At 54.8% G+C, this 19160-nt stretch overlaps 2 protein-coding genes across 4 annotated transcripts in view; one reads left to right on the forward strand and one right to left on the reverse strand.

Moving 5' to 3' along the window:
* The first annotated feature begins 728 nt into the window (after positions 1 to 728).
* Positions 729 to 17439, forward strand: LOC122384552. Its single transcript, XM_043372089.1, has 7 exons — positions 729 to 1130; positions 2373 to 2449; positions 9685 to 9810; positions 11925 to 12104; positions 12409 to 12523; positions 13369 to 13491; positions 13805 to 17439. Exons 2-7 carry the CDS (start codon positions 2402 to 2404, stop codon positions 15223 to 15225), a joined length of 2013 nt encoding a protein of 670 aa, XP_043228024.1. The 5' UTR covers positions 729 to 1130; positions 2373 to 2401; the 3' UTR covers positions 15226 to 17439.
* Positions 17440 to 17514: 75 nt separating this feature from the next.
* LOC122384551 (balbiani ring protein 3-like) overlaps positions 17515 to 19160 on the reverse strand; it is a 52921-nt gene continuing 51275 nt past the window's right edge. For all 3 annotated transcript variants that reach the window (XM_043372087.1, XM_043372085.1, XM_043372088.1), the window contains one exon: positions 17515 to 18421. In XM_043372087.1, the coding sequence (XP_043228022.1) occupies positions 18099 to 18421 (323 nt within the window). In that variant the 3' untranslated portion in view covers positions 17515 to 18098. The remainder of the gene's footprint in view (positions 18422 to 19160) is intronic.

A 19160-nucleotide genomic window follows, 5' to 3' on the forward strand; every position in this document is an offset into this window, starting at 1 on the left:
ACCCATTAAAACACGACTGAAAACGAAAAGTAATCGACATTTCATCCTCCCACATTTATACAACTTATAGTAAATAACTACTAAAAAAAAAAAAATCAGGTACCAAATGGATCAAATAGGTGTCCAATATTCCGTCGTGAAAAGTGCTGGAAGATCTGTTGTAACTCAGTTTTCACGGAGTGGGGCTCGGGGGATTCGGTCTACATTTAACTGCTAGTGACCCAACTGTGCAGTTATTTTTATTGTTCTAAACCATCCTGTTCTATTGCACCCAGGCATCAGCTGAGCGGAAAGCTCAGAGGTCAGATTGACCAGCAGCAGGGGTCGGACTGACGTGCAACAATAATCTGATTGAAAAGTCCCGCTAAACCACCAGATTCAGCCTATAATACCGCGATTTTCCTGGTGCATAAAAATGCTGATACCCCCGGTGAGTAGGTACTTCCTGAGTGATTGCACAAACTCAACTGGGTCACATCACACTTATAGTCAAGATTGAACGAAAATATATTGGGAAAATTTTTAATTCATCTCTACCTACTTAACGGAAATTCTAATAAAATATCGTCTCGGCCATGACCGGGTCTTGACAATTCAAAGGCTCGTACAGCGAGTTCGGTATGATTTTCAGAAGCTCTCATTCAAAATGTTAGAGAGAAAAAGTTGAAGCCTTCACCTGTTATCTGGAATGGCCAGTTGACCTAATTTGACAGTTCCAATGCCAGCAATCGTTCCATTTAAAAGCATCCAAACAGAGCAGAACTTATACCAAAGTACGCGTGAGCCGCGGCAGCTCTGTCATTACGTAATGACGCACGCCGGTCTCGTGTGTGGCACTCCCGGTCTGAAGTCACCACTGGTCGACACATTTTACCGGCCGGCGGCCTCTTCTGCTGCGTGTCGGTGGCTGGCCCGTCGCCGGCGGCGGTCGGCTCGGCGGCGGTCGGCGGCGGTCGGCGGTGATCCAGTCTCGTGCCGCCCGGCCCAGCCGCAGGTCCGTCCGTCCCGCTGTCCGCTCCCAGAGCCGATCGGTGGAGCGCTCAGAGCCGGCGCCAGTGCCAGTGGTGCTGCTGTGTGTCTGTGGACTGGACTGCTGCCGCGGCCCCGGCCGCCCCACAACGCCTAGCCAGGTGAGTGAGACGGCACGTCTTAGCATTGGATATCGACACAGTGTAGTGTGCGTTTTATCAGCCACTGTTTTCCTTTTTTACTAAGTTGCTTTTAGTTACGTTGTATTGCACGTTCGTCTGGATAGACATGCTCACGAATAACGTACAATGACTAGCTCTGTCATATTGTTGCATGTTTCTTTTTTATGGGTAATGGGGTGTCACTTTTACGCCTATCGCAAACAAGATGTGCATGCAAGGTCAACTTTTTCAAATGTTGGCTTGGAAGCTGTTGGATGTTGGATCAACTTTCTTTTAGTGATTACATGATTGCGTTCAATGCCTACTGTGGAGACGTTGGCTGGTGTGCGACATTATAGTGAATCGTATTGCGGCACTAATCGCAGCCGATACCCGACAAGAGTCGATCCCACAGCCTGGCGCACATGAATTTGACGTACTAATGTAATATAGCACTTCTCAACGATAGTTTATTGGCTATTGCTACTATAGCTGATACAGTTTTAGCCAGACGCATTTTTGCGCTAAAAACGTCAAAATTGATGTACAATGTGCACGGTATAGTAGGTCAATTCAGAAATTTCAGGCTCATTCAGAAATTTTTACCAACCCTTTCAAGATCCATCGCTTCTGACTCTGTCCGATATAACTGACCCATTTGACATCGCTGACCCAAAGTCCACCCCGTGCCAATGTCGGTCATTTGGTGCGTTCCCACTGCCTGACCCGCAGCCGTCGGCGGCCTCTGACCCCCGCACCCCTGTCCTGCACCCGCCCGGCGGTCGTTTGTGGAGCGTGACTGGCGCGTTCTGACTGATCGAGTGGCACCCGCGGCCACGGCTGGCGCCGTGCCGTGCCGTGCCGTGCCGTGCCGTGCCGTTTTGAGGTAACGGCGCGCCTCAGAGGGCCGGGAGCGCCGCCGATAACGGTCAGCTTCCTCCGCGCCGAAAGGGAGAGGAAGAGAGAGAGAGAGAGAGAGAGAGAGAGAGAGAGAGAGAGAGAGAGAGAGAGAGAGAGAGAGAGAGAGAGAGAGAGAGAGAGAGAGAGAGATGACTAAGAGAGAAATTGCGTGGAGGATGAGTGGGAAAGAGAAGAAGCCACCTGGGACATTCATTGATCCATCCATCGTATCATCCTTCGCAGTCGGATATCATTGATTGGTCAGGTGATAACGATCAATACTATTACTATTGGCATCTTCGGAGAGTAGTGCTGTGTATAACAAATGCTGTTTTCTTTCAGGCGCTCCCTGGTAATTCAGGGAAAACAACATGAAGTTAAACACATCAAAAGCAATTGTCTCGTTATGCTGCCTTATGGTAAGTACAACCATGTTAACGATTTGGTGCTGCTGTTTTGTGTCTCTATAGTCTCCGTGAAGTGGCGATGCTGTTTTGCGCGGTATTGCAGTCCCCAATTGCTGTCCATTATGTTTTTCGTTGTATCTGTCCCCGGCCATATACTATCCCCATGTACCCCGAGATATCAGTCCCCAACAGTCCTGACATACTGGTGCTCACTGCTGTGTGGCATTGCAGTCTCCATAATGTAGTGATACTGTTTTGTGTGGCATTGCAGGCTCCGCGTACAAGGGATACTTTGCTGTGTGGGATTGCAGTCCCCGTGTAGGTAATGGTGATACTGTGCTGTGTGGTGTTGCAGTCTCCATGCAATGGGGATACTGTTTTGTGTTGTTTGCAGTCTCTGCGTATTAGGGATACTGTGCTGTGTGATATTGCAGTCTCCATACTGTGGTGATACTGTGTAGTGTTAAGTTGCAGTCTCCATGTATCAGGGATACTGTGTTGTGTGGTATTGCAGTCTCCGTGCTGTGGAGATGCTGTGCAGTGTTAAGTTGCAGTCTCCATACTGCGGTGGTACTGTGTTGTGTGGCCGCAGTCTCCATGTAATGGTGATACACTGCTATGTGGTATTGTAGTCTCCATACTGGGGTGATACTGTGTTGTGTGGCCGCAGTCTCCATTGGTACTTTGGGGATCTTCACTCTGTTGCGCCGGCACGGTATGCTGTCCGCTATGGTCAGGCGTGCCATTCCGTACCATACCACACCGTAGCGTGCCGTGCCGTTCAATGCCGTTCCTGTCGTACCGTGCCGTGCTGTACCGTGCCGTACTGTCCCCTGCCGTTCTGTGCTGTACCGTGCCGTGCTGTACCGCAGCGTGCCGTACTGCCGTGCTGCGGTGCGCAGTGCCGTTCGAGAGCTCAGTCCGTCTCCGTTCCGTGCTGTACCGTGCCGTGCTGTACCGTACCGTACTGCGCTGCCGTGCTGCGGTGCGCCGATGCCGTTCGCGAGCTCAGTCCGTCGCCGGCGGCCGGCGTCCAGCGGTGTATGAAACGGTGCCGCTGAGAACGCTGCCACCGCGCGCTGCGGCCGGCCTTACGGACCGCCGGCGCCGGCAGCGGCTGCACTGGGAGCTCCGCATACCGGGGTGGCCGGCTGCAGCGCGCCGCGGGACGGAGCGGCAGTGACGCGCGGAACGGCCGACCACCCATCGCGGCCGGACCGGAACGGGCGGACAGTCGGGCGGACCGGCGGACAGTCGGCCGTCCGGGACCGCAGCCGACAGTCTGACAGAGCGCCGACCATCACCGCCAGCTGATACAATCCTCATTGTGACTGTCAACAGTCTAAAATGGGTCAGCGAGCTCTGGCGGTCCGGAAACGGCCGGCCGGCCGGGTGCCATTGTGCCGCTGCCGTCAGGGTGGGCCGGCGGGTCCGCCGCTCCTCTGGGAGACGATCCACAGACCCGTCACGGGACGATTTGTCTCGTCTGCGGGTGTCTCTGGTCCGTCTCTGGGTTCTGGTTCTGTTCTCCTAGCTCTGGTTTTAGTCTCCAAGCTCTGGTTCTGGCCTCCAGTTCCGGCCCGTCTCCCGTCAGCTCTGTCCTGCAGTCCCGGTCAGTGGGCGATGACAAGAGACAGACAATGGCCGCGGTGACACGCCGGTGGGTTTTCACTGACGAGCCGGGTGACTCGCGCTGCTTACCATCTACCCGAGATATCTGGAATGGTCGGCGCCCATTTCCGGACCGTGAACAGCTAAAATAGGCCGTCCAGCGAGCCGTGCACACGGTCAAAGGGTCGGCGATCCTGGGTGTTTTCTGTATGACTCGTTTTCATTTATTGAATAGTTCAATATGGAAAAGGAGCAGCTTCTAATATGGTGTAAGTTTTTATAGAGGTAGACATCTAATATAAACAATATTCCACCCCATTCTATTGATCAGTCGCATTTTGGCCGTTCGTCCACCCATCCGTTCGGCCGCCCTGCGCCGCCAGTGATCCACGCGCGCCGTTATTTCTACCGCGCGGCCTTCGGCGGCCGGCCGGCCTGTTTCCGGCGCGCACACTCCGGCTCTGCGCGGAGCGAGGCAGAGAGGGAGAGAGCGGCGGCACGTGGCGCGGCGAGCTGGCCCAGTTCGGCGGCCGTCGACAGCCGGCCGGTCGGGCGCCGTTCCCACAGGAACCGGCCGCCGCGGTGGGAGCGCTCCGGCCGCGCCCGCCCGCCCGCCAAACTGACCGAGTGCCGGCGGACACGTGCCGCTCGGCCGCGCTGCCGGCGCGCGAGCACCGCGCCCAACTGCCGGCCGCGCCGCCCATTCAGCCGCCAGCTCATTCATTGAATCTTCAGCCGCCAGCTCATTCATTGAATCGGCGGAGCATGAGCGCAGCAACTGCAAATATCTCTGCCTGCTCTAACCACGGGGAATTTGGTCACGATGTAACTGAAGTTGTTGCAAGCAATTTACTAAGAAACCACACATGAACGTACCTACAACTTGGACATTTACTCACACATTTACATACATTTACTCACAATGCGATTTAGCTTAGATCATCTACCACTATTGCTTCGTCGAGCTACATTCATCAAATACCGTCGACCTGCTCCAAAGTGTCGGCAGTGGGGCACGCCCGGTCTGTGGGACTCTGCCGGCGCCCGGGGCGGCCGCTGCCCTGCTCGGAGCGGCAGCCGGCCGGCACCTCGCGCCGTGTATTCGGACTGAGGCGTGGGAGCGGGCGGCGTGGTCCGCTAATGGGTCGAGGTGGTGACGGCCGCGGCACGGAAACTCTCCGCCCATTATCGGAACCACGCACGGCGCCGCGCGGACACTGGCGAAAGTGGGAGGGTGGCTGCAGTGGACGAAGGTTAATGATTGACTTCTGCGGCTACCCGCTATTCAGAGGCAACGCATTGAATTTAGGTCATCGAGTGCAGCGTCACTAAAACATTTGCCTTATCTTGAAAGTTATATGAGTGCTAATCCGTTTTCCAGATTTCATTTTTTGTTATAAACGTCGCAAAAACGGTGTGCACTGTGCAAAAACAACTAGATGCGCGAGATTTACATCGGAGATTCATGTGGGTCTTTTCTGCTCCATTACGTGATATTTTTCCAGCTCTAAAGAAGTTGCATGCAAGCATACCGGATGCAACCATTTGGCAGTTTACAAAAGAAATCGTGTCCTGATAAGTCGGGAAGGGGCTGATTCATCGTCACAGAGGACCAGCGGTGACTGTCTGCAGCGCCCCGCGGCACGTCACAGAGCCTCTTTGTTAATTACCGCGGCGCTCGGCGCCCAGTCATTAGCCCGTCTCAGCAGCCGCCGTGGCAGCTGTCACTAGGCGGCCTAATCGTCCACTCGTGAGGCGGCGAATGACTCGAGTGTGTCATTTCGGCTTATTGCCGAGTGTTACGATCATGGCAGCTGTTGAAGTAACTTGAAGTAATGACGGAACGGCCAAGTTATGTGCTACATCGCTCCATTCATTAAGTGTAAGCAAATAGGTACGGCTTATTATCAGAAATTGAATCCTATAAAACTTCTTGGTTTTGAAATAAGTTGAACAGTTAAGTGTTATTGCAATAAACTGGCCGAGATCAAATATGGGATGCATAAACTTTTTATGATTCCATGCAGTTTCTATAGTTTCCTACAACATACAACAACCCTTATCGTTTCTCGCTTTCGCCCGTCCGCCTCTGTGCTCTGCCCTACTCCGGGTCGCACCTGATGATCTGCTCTCTCCCCCGTCCGGCCTCTCCCCCTCCGTCCGGCCGATCTCGGTTTGTGACCGGTCTGACGGACGGAGAGGGTGGTCGGGGACCGGTCCACAGAGGGCCGGTCCGGCTGGTCGGGACAGCTCCGCGTGCCGCCCGCTGACCCACTGGGCATCGCCGACCGGGCCGGGGACGTGTCACAGAGCGCGACACCTGACTCGAGATGACATGCTGACACCGGCCGACCGGACACCGACCGCCGGAGAAAGTCCGCGCGGTGACGCGGGTCTGCGGCGCAGTGCATTTGCAAACAGAGTTCAGTGACCGTCTGTCCTCTGATTTATTCGTGCCTTTTAACTTTATAGTGGAGAAGTTCTTTGAATCCGGCATGTCCGCAGCCGTCCCAATGCCACTGCCCTGACCTCAGAGGGTCACTGTCACTTCTGACCTCCGATGATCGTATGGTACGCGGAACCTCTGAGTCTGGCCAGTGATAGCCGGGCTCATTGTTGGGATCAGACCGCCGCGCCGTCCGCGGCCGTTGTCTGTCCGTCGATCGGCCGCTCGGTCGGTCGGTCTGCGTTCCGCACTAGTTGTGTGCGCGGCCGGCCGGCCGTATCGGCTCGCCGCTCGCGATGACCCGGTTCGGCTCCGGCTCCGGACACGTGGCGTGACGCCGCTGCCTTCCCGGATTTGTTCACATTCCGGTGGGCGCCGCCGCCGGTCTACCGGCCGGACAGGTCTGGCGGCTGGCCGGACAGACGGTAGTGGCGAGTGCTTCAGATAGACAATGCGTCTGGCGACTTTCTTAGAGCCTACAGTAGCCGCGTCATTAGAGTTGGACAGTAGCCGCATCATTAGACTAGACAGTAGCGACGTCCTTAGACCATGTAGACAGTAGCAGTGTCCTTAGATCCAGTAGCAGCCTGGCTGTCTGATCCTGACGCCCACGGCTGAACAGTAGCGACAGAGACTACCGCTCCTTCAGCAGCGACGCCCATAAGCCGACAGGACAGACCGATACAAGCCGCGCTGACACCCAAGGTCCAGGACTCCAGATAGTAAAAATGGGACCCCTAGGGAGAGATGGTAGCGATAGTTTGTCAGCTACTCCGCTGGTCCACCTGGTGAGATATATTTAAATATTTTACGTCACTTCGGGTGCTAACAGTTTGTTGTGTTAGTGTGTCTCACCATATCTCCCTTGTAATTTTAATAGTCTGATTAGAGATAAGCCACGTTCGCTAAGGCTGTTGATTTCGTCGTAAGGGAAGGCTCCCTAGAAACGAAGAAAATAATTTCAAGTGAGATATGTATTTTAAAGGGGTTACCTATGTAAGTATGTATGCCATAATTGTGTAGAAAATCGCAATTGTTTCGTGCGGTACCTGTCGGAATCTGTTGGGGAGGGCTGATTTGGCGGGAGGTGTCGTCAGTCGTCAGTCACCTGTCTCGAGTGGCAGTCGGCGGTGGCGCGGCCCACATCCGAGGCTGTCCTCCCTCCGCCGCCTCCCGGCCCGGCGCGGCCCGTTAGGCGCCGGCCGGCACTCGGCGGCCGTGAAGTCCGCGTGCCGCCGCCGTTTCCGCCGCCCAGCCCTCCGCCGTTATCCGCTGCTCCTCCAGCGCCGCCCAACTTCCATCGTCCATATTCTATCGACCCAACCTCCTCCTTCGCTACTGTCCATCGGATGTCGTCTTCCGTCTATCGTTTGTCGTCCATCGCTCGCCGTCCACCGTTCGGCGACTGAGTTTCCGCATACGGCAGGACTCAGGACAACAAAGTGGTATGGTTCAGCTCCCACTTTCCACCACTTATTCCAGCCTGAAGACAGTGTTATACACGTACCAACATTTCTCAGAGTTCGTTCGTTCCGCCACCGATCCGTACCACCCTGTTATCATAACAATGTGACTGAATTGCCATTGTGATTTTGTTCCTGTATCGGAATAAAAAGGCAGTGGTGACCGAAATGTGCGGTGAACCAGGGTATGGCACGAGACGACAATGACCCGGGTCACTGCTGCGAGACCGGCTGGCCGGCCGCTGCTTTCCATCGCCAACCGGTCCCCCTCCCGCCGCCTCAGTTTGAGTGGCTCCGACCGAGCCCGAGATTCTCCAGAGCTGGCCGGTAATACCCGTAACTGCGGTGACCTCAGAGGCGGCGCTTCCGGCCGGCCGGCGACCTGTTCGGAGTGGTCGCGTTTTCTCTTTTTCCGCCGACCGGCCCGGCTCGGTGCGTTTCCTGTAGTTGGTCCGGACGATTGGCTCTCCCGTGATTCAGAGAGAGACGGCCGCCGAGCAGCCGGACCTACCCGAAGCGCCGGCTCAGATCTCTTGACCCGAATTGGGGGCTGTCCGACTCTGTTGTCACAGGGCGTGCGTGCCTCTGTCTCGGTCTATAGGTCTCTGTCTTAGTGCTTCTCTGTCGGTTGTCTGTCCGGTCTTTCCCTCTTCTTCTCTCTCCTCTATCTCTCTCTTTCTCCCCTCTCTGTCTCTGTATCTGTTTCTGTCTCTATCTCTGTCTCTCTGTCTCCCTCTCTCTCTCTCTCTCTCTCTCTCTCTCTCTCTCTCTCTCTCTCTCTCTCTCTCTCTCTCTCTCTCTCTCTCTCTCTCATGTTATGTCGGCATTTTGTGCTTTCGCCCGCTATGTTTTAGATGGGATATTATGTGCATTAATAACAGCTGTTTTTAGGATATTTAGAAAGACCGCTGAGTTTAAAGGAAACCAAGCGAGGCCAGGTTATGCCAGGTGAACCATAACGCCAACAAAAAAAAAAACATTTTTCTCATGGCGAGCATCACGCTTGACTTGCAAACACGGAGCGTAGAAAAAGTGGAGTTTCACAACAATGATACGTTTTAACGCTCTACATAAAGCGATTTATCGACCAAATTGTAGACGCTGGATGGTTCACTGATCGTGTTATTAGGTATCGGATCCCAAAACTATAGCATGAAACCTCGACATTTAAAGTCATTTTTCATACAACACACATATGATTTACCCGTGCATTTAAGCATTTATTTTTGGCCGGATGGGTATTCCAAGAAAAGGACTCTTTGTTCAGCCGTACATTAAATTTCGCCCTATCGTCTTTCATGCGTCATACGATTCTGCTTCACTTCATTCCAGGGAAAGTGCGACCAAAGAGACTCGGAACCTCAAATGGCCTCAGTCAAATTATTCACTCTAAGTTCAGTGAAGCATTTATTTTCTCTCTGTGTCCAATGGAGCGTTAATTGGAATCTGTGAGTGTTCATTCGCACCGTCTTTTTGTGAGGTTTCCTCGGCTTCTGTTGTCTTTTGTGTCCGTGATGTGTACTGTTTTGTACGTGCCAATATGGTTTCGTCACTGGTCCGAGATGATTGTACCTATTGGTAAAGTTGAGTGGCTCCTTATGCGTCACTTTTTTCGTAAGTCCTGCATGTGAATCGATCTTCGGCTGTTCGTATTTGTCTGACAGTGTGGTTACGTGATCCCTTGTGACATCATACCTCACTGCTCACGATTGTTTCTTTTTCTCCAGGTGGCACACGCGCAATATGACACCCAGCTGGTGCGGCCGGCCAATATGCCTCAGATCACAAACCTGGAGGTCATGTGCGCCAAAGATCGCATGACAGTCCAAATCGGATTCTCACAGCCGTTCCAGGTAAGTACGGTGCAGCTCAGAACAGCTCAGCTCCCGTCCAATCCAAAGACGGTCTTACCAACACCTTTTACCACAACGTGTGATTAAATAGGGACCAGTGCCTTCAACGTACTTCGCCGATTACAGTTACAATTCTTACCCATTTTCTTGATATGGAACGATCGAGGCCATATTTATCACTGATGACCTAATCTTTACTGCTTCGTGGATTCGGTCTAATTTTGTTTCAGCACCGTGCCATCATGCAAGACAAAGCTGATAAATCATTTGCCGTCTAAATTCATATGCCACTTCCGCGAACCGTGCAACGTTTTCACTGTTCGGACTTCCGGTGCTTCCTTATCAACTACCCGCGGTCACGTTTTTGTTGATCAGCCGGTGAGGTCATCCCTCCATCTCACCTTCCAGACCGTGACAACTGGAGCCGCGATAAACTCGGTACCTGCGATATAACCATGCGAGCACCTGGCTCAAATGGAGCCATCGATACGGCGGTTATGTCAGAGGGCCGTCGTTTGTGACCGGTTAGAACCCCTGGCCCTGCAATGTTGTTTTAACGTTTATATTTTTAACGACCAAATCAAGCGGAAGTCTTTCAGGTGGAATATTTCTGTCCGGCGTGTGCTAGGCACGCCAAAGTTTTAAATTTCTTCATAAAAATGTGCAGCCGCTCTAATGAACATCCCGGACTCCTAAATACCTACATTTCAGGGCGAAACACGCATACATGACCCCGTCCCGTTAGTCCGACTTCATATCTGAACAGGGGCGCGGGAACTACTTTCCGACTGGGGGGGGGGGGCACACCATAATAGAGATTAACCTAGGGTACCCCCAAATCTAGTTTTCTCACCGGTTTTAGGCCACTTATTTTTCACCCCTCGGCTTTTTCAACAAAAAAAGAAAACATTTGCAAAAAAAGTGTGGTATTCCGTCTCAAAGCTGTGGGGGCACCGCCCCCACGGCCCCATAGTTGGGGGGGGGGGGGGGCAAGCTGCCCCCACTGCCCCCCCCCGGCTCCCGCGCCTATGTATCTGAACTGCCGCGATAAGAGATCGCATTAACCCAATCCTCTCCACCTGGGAATCCGATCAGTTCCCATCGGCTGATCCCTTGGCGGCGATCTGATCCGTCCTGTAACAGCGGATCAGTGATCGGAGGATAGATGGGATTACAATGCACCTGTCGGCTTCTCCCGGACCGCTCCCATCCCGCTCAGATGGACATGGGACGTCTGCTAGGAGCTGGGCGTTGTCCGCTTTATGTCCGCTTATTGTCCTCTGCATTGTTCTGCCTGCTAACCAGTGTTTGTTTCCGCTGTCCCTCTGACCAGTGTCCGCTGTCTATCCTGCTGACCAGTGTCCGCTGTCTGTCCTGCTGACCAGTGTCCGCTGTATGTCCTGCTGACCAGTGTCCGCTGTCTGTCCTGCTGACCAGTGTCCGCTGTATGTCCTGCTGACCAGTGTCCGCTGTATGTCCTGCTGACCAGTGTCCGCTGTCTGTCCCTTTGACCAGTGTCCGCTGTCTGTCCTGCTGACCAGTGTCCGCTGCATGTCCTGCTGACCAGTGTCCGCTGTCCTGCTGACCCGTCTGGGTGCCGTCTGCCGCCGCCGCCGCCGCCGCCGGCCGGTCGCAGCTGCGCCGCGCTGGGAGCGGTGCGGACGGCTCCTCGGCCGGGCCGCGCCACTGACCCATTTCGTCCGCGGCGGCGGCGGCGGGCCACGCTGGGTCAGCCGCGCGCCCGGCGCGCCGCATACCTGCACACTCCGACTCACACACAGACACACACACACGGTGCGCGCCGGCCGCGGGGGCGAGCGCCGGCTCGCATATCCGAGCGTGGACATACCTACCTCCGGGAGAGAGTCACCACCCGCCCTGTCCGACTCACGCTGCGTATGAATTATTCCTCGTCATGCATTCGGTAGCTCGCTAAAATAGTCAATGGAGCCGTATTTGCTCACGAGGTAACCATGTTGGGCGGGTCAGAATTGATCGTCGAAAGTATGTATACAAATGCTCACCTACATTTTGCTACCGGTTCCTGGTGTCCTCAAATCAGCCTCATAGCTCATAGCTCGTATGACATTGTTTCCGTTATTTGTCTTTCCCAGGGTTTGGTATTCTCCAAGGGTCAGTTCAACAGTCCGAACTGCGTCTACGTTAAACCCTACACATCACTGGGAGCGTATACGTTCGACATCTACTTCAACAAGTGCGGCACGAAGCCGGACCTGAACGGCAAGTTCTACGAGAACACCATCATCGTCCAGTACGACAACGAGCTCATCGAGGTCAGTCAGGCTTATTTTGATTAAAAATCACCGACGAGCCGTTTCATGTCCAGGAATTGAGACCAAGTTAAATTACCCATGTGGATGCGTTTTACGTAAACCAGATATTACCTATGCTATTTTTCACATGCTACCCAAAATAAATCGTGTAAAATAAAAAGATAATACGCAAAGCGCCAATCAAAACGCGTGAACTGTCAGGAGAACGTAAACGGATCGACATTGGTGACATTTGACCCGATGTGAAGTTATCTGACCTCTCCTCTGGGCTCTGTCATTGACCTCTGCCCTCTCTTTCCGCCAGGTCTGGGACGAGGCGAAGCGCCTCCGCTGCGAGTGGTACAACGACTACGAGAGGACGGCCACCAAGCCTCCGGTGGTCATGGCTGACCTCGAGGTTATCGAGCTCAACTTCCGAGGTGGGTCCTCGGAGACAGGCCTCTCTACCGTCTGTGTACTGACCCGGGGTGTGGTCCGGTCGGAGCTCTCTGTCCTTACCGCCGCTGTGAGGCTGTATAAGCTCTCCGGGGATATCTCCGACCGAGCGGCCTCTCAGTGTGTCAAACAGTAGCCGTACGCGGCCGATCGGCTCACCATAGAGCGTTTACGATCGGGATTAGCCTCGGACGGGCGGCGCGACTCAATGAGCGTGACCTATTCACCGGTCCGGAGCCGGCCGGCCGGACGGACGGGCCGTTTTCACCTCGGTGGACGGCTGTTTTATGGGCCAGATTAGGGACAATGTCTCTTCATCAGAGAGCTATGTGACCACATTCTGGAACATCAGCCGCGGCTCTCCTACCAGCGCCGACAGGGGCATGTAGTTGGCACGAATTGACGCGACATACGCGCCGCTCTTAGACAAGTTTTTAGACTTGTACTCGTGGACTGTACCGCATACCAGTGCGACTTGTGGTTTTACTGCCGTGAATATTTAGAAATCTCTTTGATATAGATCGTAGTTGACATGATAATCCATGCCGAGGATATCAGTGTTTCTATGTAGAACTGGTTTCAAGGATTCAGGACGTTTTTTTTTTGTCCCTCCGGATTGTCAGTTATTTGAAACTTTGTCAGTAGCATCGAGCGCAATTATTTCTGTTATTCGGAGACGGAAGGGATGTGACTACTGACTGTCCCCTCCAAGCACATTAGTCCCGCTCTAGCCAATCAGCGGGGAATGTCAAAGAGCTGTTTGTTGTTGTACCTCAATCAGCCCAATCACTCCCTCTCTGACCGTCTGACCGGCGTGGTCCCGTTCCAGGCGATAACGTGGACTGCTGGATGGAAATCCAGGACGGCAAGGGGCCCTGGGCCAGTCCGGTGACGGGGATCGTGCCCATCGGCTCCACCCTGACCATGGTGGTGGCGATCAACGACCCCAACGGTGAGACATTGAACGACGGAGACACAAATGGTTGGTGGTGATTATGACAAGTTTGTGAGATCTCACGCTGAAAACAGCCTGGGTAAATCAGGTTTGACTTTGTGAGCTAGAGAACTAATCCAGCTCCTGAGGATCAATGCAGATACGTTAGATGAAAGATATATGGAAATTGCGCACAGAGATACTGAGAAATGCTTATGATTTGCTCGCAAATAGGCTTGTAATGTGGATCATAGATCCACTTGGGAGGGATGTTTGTCGATGCCTATCGAACGTGGACTGACTTGTTATGTTTTTCCTCCCACTGTTCCAGCCGAGTTTGACATGCGCGTCAAGAGCTGCGAGGCCTCGGATGGTAAGAGTCTGCCCATCTTCCTCTCTGACGAGCACGGCTGTGTCCTCCGCCCCAAGATGCTCAGCAAGTTCCAGAAGCAGCGGGGCAGCGACGGCCGCGCCTCCGTGCTCACCTACGCCCACTTCCACGCCTTCAAGTTCCCGGACAGCATGTACGTGCACCTGCGCTGTAAGGTGGAGATCTGCCGGCACGGCTGCCCGCGCCACTGTCAGAGGCCGGCCCCGGCCGCGGGGTACGGAGGACACCCGCTGCTGGCGGCGGGCAGTGAGAAGGACCAGGTGAGCGTGGCCGGACTGCCCGACCCGAGGACTGCCGGATCCAAGACCGCAGCCGAGAGGGTGGACCTGGGGGAGAAGCTGCAGTACCTGACCGAGGACACCCCGGCTCCGGCCCCCACCACGACCTCCACTCCCGAGCCCGCCTCCGCCGAGGACGGGGAACAGGTGGCGTCCTCTGCGAACCTCATCACCCGCCAGGCGGTCCCACCGACGCGCAAACCGCTCAGCCAGCGGTTCGACTTCGGCGGCCTGGCTCAGAAGCTGCGAGAGCTGGTCGGTGGGAAGGCCACCATCAGCCGCTCGGACACAGAGGAGACGGAGGAACTGCCCGACCCCAACGATATCCCAGTGGCGGCCGCGCAGACGGGCGCCGACCCCGCCGCTGACTCTGCCGCCGTCCCCTCCCCCTCCTCCGGGGCTCCCGCCACTGACGACTCCGACAAGGAGCCCTCGGACGCCGGACTGAGCAGCGTCGGCGCGGACCGCACCAAGTTCCCGTGGGGCCCGCGCAGTCTGCACGTGCGCCGCCGCCGGTACGTGGTGGGCGACTCTGGCCGGTCCACAGACGTCGGTGTGACCTCCACACTGGAGGTGCTCTCCATCAACGACCTCCAGGAGGCGTCCGGCAGCGCCACTGGCGCAGAGCGCAGCACCCCTATCCTGCAGGGACGGATCGTCTCAGCCCGGTCCGGCGTCTGCCTGCCGGCGGCCGGCTTTGCTGCGCTGTTTGCGCTCCTCGCCGTGGCCGCGGCTGTTGCGGCGATAGTAGCTGGCTTCCTGTGCCGTCACCGGCCGCGGGCCAAGCACTGCGAGCCCGTCTGCCGGCCCGGGCCGCTGGGCGCGCCCATGACCGGCCCGCCGTCTCTGGCGGGGTCCATGGTGGGCCCTGCGTCCCTGGCCGGGTCCATGGCGGGTCCACCGTCCATGGTTGGATCCATGGCGGGCCCTCCGTCCATGGCCGGCTCCATGGCGGGTCCCCCGTCCATGGCCGGCTCCATGGCGGGCCCTCCGTCCATGGCCGGCTCCATGCAGGGCCTGGTGCCGACCCGCCACTGGAATATGGTCGGCTACATCCGACAGCGGCTGCACGTGGTGTTCTGAGCGGAGCGCCAGTGCCGCGGACGGACACCGGGAGTCTGTTGTGATAGCCGAGCGGCGGTACCGTGGTCGGACGGAGCTCCGGGCGCGGCGGGGCCTCAGAGGGACCCCGCCGTCACCACGGGCCAGTACCGACCCGCTTGGCAGACGGGGTGAGCGGGTAAGCCGGGAACACTGACTCGACAGGCGAAACGGCGGGTATACACGACACTTCAGCAGCTCATTTAAGACGGCAACGCTTCATTCCATGAAAGAGTCTAGCGATGTAAAAGTACTTAGCTCATTCATGCATCCGAGTGTTTCACTCCTATCTGGTAGATCCAGCTTTGTCTTCAGTTATCCTGTGAAGATGTTTTTGTTGCCGTTTCGCCTGCCGTTCTGTCGTTCCCGCTAGAGTGCATAGTGGAGATTCTGAAGGCGATAGGAGGCGGCGTCGGCCGCACAGACGTTCCTGTCCCAGTCTAGAGGGTGCCGCCGCCGCGGGGAACTTGGTCCTGCAAGGGTGCTGCAATAGGGCTCTCCTAGACACCGGACTGAATGACTGAGGTTAAAACTGACTGGAACACTGAACCAATCATTTCTTTGACGAGCATGGCCGCATAAGGTCGTTTTTTGGGACTGACTACTGTCACTTAGACATTCTTTCTTAGCCTGACGAGACCATTCTGACCGACTGAGACATCCCATGACCGTTAAGTTAGACGACCACTGTCTGGCTCGAGCGTTCTTTGACAGTATTCCTGACCGACTGACGGACCAACTGCTGTCTGACTGACGACTAATCCACTGACTGACAACTGTCGCTGACCGAGGCGAGGCCCTTTCTTCCTAGTACTCCCTTTAAATCAACCGATCCTTACTGACCGACGCGTTGACTGACTGAATTTCCATCTGATGACTTTGCCTGTAATTGGGAGTTCCCGTTGGCGATGTGTTTAATAAATAAATAAATAAATCTGAGCTGACCTGACTGTCCATCCCGGGATTTTTGACCCTTGACTGAATGACATTTGACATTGAATGACATTTGAACTGAACTTACCATTGACTGGATCCACGGATAGCTGACTTTTCTTGACATTTTCTTGGACCCTACCAACCTTTGACTGAATCACCGCCTTACCTACATGCAATGCAGTGTCTAGGAGAGTACTGAGTCCCTTGTGACAGCCCCTGCAGACTAAGCGGGCACATGTGGCAGACTTGAGGACTAGCAGCTCTCGTGAGGGCGCCACTGTGTCCCGTGTCCTTGTCTGTGCGACTGCGCTCTGTAGGTATGTGTGCGAGTGGTGTGCGTGTGATAGACATGTTTTGAAACAGTCACTGCAATGGGGCCTCAGCGTGGTTCGGCTGCTTTGTGTCTGTACAATCAGAGCTATCGATAGGCTGAATGACGCGATGAGATGCAGTTAAATATTTATTGAGTGTTCCTGATGACTCGCGTGATCGCGACGCGGCGCGACGATCCGAGATTGGTGCTGCTCTTCTGACTGCGGCGAAGGAGCGCGCTGTGGTGCTCCAAACCAGTCCCGCTCGCGGTACTGTTGTTAGTGGGTGTTCCACAGAGCGGCACCGGTCGTTGTGCCGCTCCCGGTAACAGGAGTGTTCCGTTGTTACTTTCTGTGTCCGCCCCGCCGGACAGCACTGCTCACAGGGGCGGTGTATGTGTGTGTGTGTGGGGGGGGGGGGCAGTCACACCCGCGCACCCGGTCCAGTCGTTTTCATGCACGTTCTTCATTGTGTACAAAGAGTTATCTAAGTAGTTACATATGTCCGGCGTCACATCTGAGCCCAATGCGGAATGTTTTTTTTTATTGCAGTTTTTTGACTTTCTTCGAGCGAAAGTTCCGCGAACGTCCCCGGGTGAACTAAGTGAAAATTTAGGAATGTCTCCTGTATGGTGCCGAGGGGCACATCGCTCGATGTAATGAACTTACATAGAACTGAATATTTGCTCATGCACTGCTGTATTGCTCAATGGTTTCTGCAGGGCTTATTGCAAGTTAGGTCAGGTATAACCTAATAACTATGTGCTCAATATGCCTTAAATTCAACGGTGTCGACAGCTATTTGTTACTGGAAGCCGTTTTGTTTTACGGCCTTTGCACAAATCACTTGCTTTGTTGTGCTCTAAACTGTTCCGAGCCGTGCGAACTTGTTACACTGTATTGCTGAATGGTTATTTATTCTATTTATCAATAAAACAATGAACCTTTACCAGTCTTGTCTACGTAATGTCTTCCCAATAGATGCAACGAGTTGTTCTTTAATTAAGCCATAAAGAGTCGACTTAATTGGGTCACCATTTATTCAGAAATATTATATCCACACTTCTATTTCAAGTAACGACAGAAAACCAGCGGGAGACCGTAGAACATGTCCACACGACGACCTTACGAAGCGAGTCCGTTCCACCACACCCTCCTGGGCGGCTCGGACCGCTGCTGGAACAGTGACACAACCCTGTGTTACACCGCTCCGCCAGGGCCCCACGGTTCCAGCACCACTGGACTCCCTCCCACGGCACAGCACAACTGTTCGTGGGAACACCACGACCCACTCTCCGTCCGCAGTATTCTAATGTACCGCAGCACGGCCGCTCCCAGAGCCGCTCGGCGGCCGGCCTCCCCGCTGCCGGGCCGGTAAGATGCCTGGCGGAGATGACACGGGCGGCCGAATATACCGCAGAGAGCTCAGTCCGGTCCGATATTTCACACAAATATCGACTCCACGGGGACAGATATCTGACCGGCTGCCGTATTTAGGAGTCCGTATCACTGATCCATGTTCCGCCGCCGTCTGACGGTTCTAGATTACTGTGTTTGGGAGGAGAAGGATTGGGAGGGGAAGTGACCAGGATTGGAGAGGGAGGAGACTCAGCCGGTCTTCCGTCCGGCTGTCTGTTTCGCCACTACCACCTGTTCCAGCTCCTCGTCCTCCTCAAAGATGGTGTCGTCGCTGTAGAGCTGGATACAGATGGGCTGACGGTGGCACGAGCCGCCGTTCGGGCACGAGCGCTTCTGGAGCACGCACACCTTGCCGGGCGGACAGCTCTCACAGAACGGCGCCCGGGTGCTCACACAGAGCGGGGACAGCGGGCACGTCTTGCCCGGCTGGCAGAGACCGCGCGTGGCGGCGCACCGAGTGGCGTCGCCGCACCGGAACCGCACCGTCTTACACGGGTGGACGATCTCAGACACTGGGGAGAGATGGAAGATGGTCAGATCAACTGTGGCGACACTGGCGGCGACTCTAGAAACTAGTGGTAGAGTGGATAAACACCAGGGTCGAAAGGACCAGCGAGCGCCAGAGTCCTCCAACGGAGCTCCAGGCCCAGTGACATTGGGGCTGTATTTAACCCTCGCCGGCACAGGGGGGGGGGGGGGTTGATGCACCCCCCCCTAAGGTTTTTCGCGAATAACTCGCGTAAAAAGCGGCCGATCGCGACAAAACTTTCAGTACCCTCGCATTGATCAATTTTACACGTTCCCTGAAAATTTCATACCCTGACCCCAATGACCTTTGACCTGTGACCTCTTTTCCGTGCCTATGTTTGGCTGAAATCGCGATTCGGCGTATGTCGGCTCGCATTAGCCGCGCGTTTGCAAGCTTTTCGTGGTTTCGAACGTTCAAACATGTGATTTGATGTTGCTCCCATACATTAGGGTGGGTGTCAAGGTCACCTGAAGGTCAGGTCAGGTCATTGACCTTTGGTGACCTCGGGTGACCTCGGTTCACTTTTTCGAGTTTTACATGTTTCTAGGCTAGTTTTTGGAGCTGAATTCGAATTTAGCAACCATTTGAACATTTACGAAGTAGTTTTGGTGCCTTCGTAACATGTTACGAAGCTGTCAGAGGCGGTTGACACGCATTACGAATACCCGTTACAACCCCTACCGGTTGACCTGACCTGACCTGACCCGACCTGGTCTAAATGC

The sequence above is a fragment of the Amphibalanus amphitrite genome, unplaced genomic scaffold (assembly GCF_019059575.1).
Source record: "Amphibalanus amphitrite isolate SeventyFive unplaced genomic scaffold, NRLGWU_Aamphi_draft 000193F_arrow, whole genome shotgun sequence".
NCBI classification, from domain to species: domain Eukaryota; kingdom Metazoa; phylum Arthropoda; class Thecostraca; order Balanomorpha; family Balanidae; genus Amphibalanus; species Amphibalanus amphitrite.

What these genes read in the sequence shown, in the direction of transcription:
- LOC122384552 (XM_043372089.1), top strand. Translation starts at nt 2,402, where the DNA reads ATGAAGTTAAACACATCAAAAGCAATTGTCTCGTTATGCTGCCTTATG. An exon ending in TATCGAGCTCAACTTCCGAG is followed by an intron (nt 12,524 to 13,368) that starts GTGGGTCCTCGG and finishes GTCCCGTTCCAG; the next exon opens with GCGATAACGTGGACTGCTGG. An exon ending in GGCGATCAACGACCCCAACG is followed by an intron (nt 13,492 to 13,804) that starts GTGAGACATTGA and finishes CCACTGTTCCAG; the next exon opens with CCGAGTTTGACATGCGCGTC.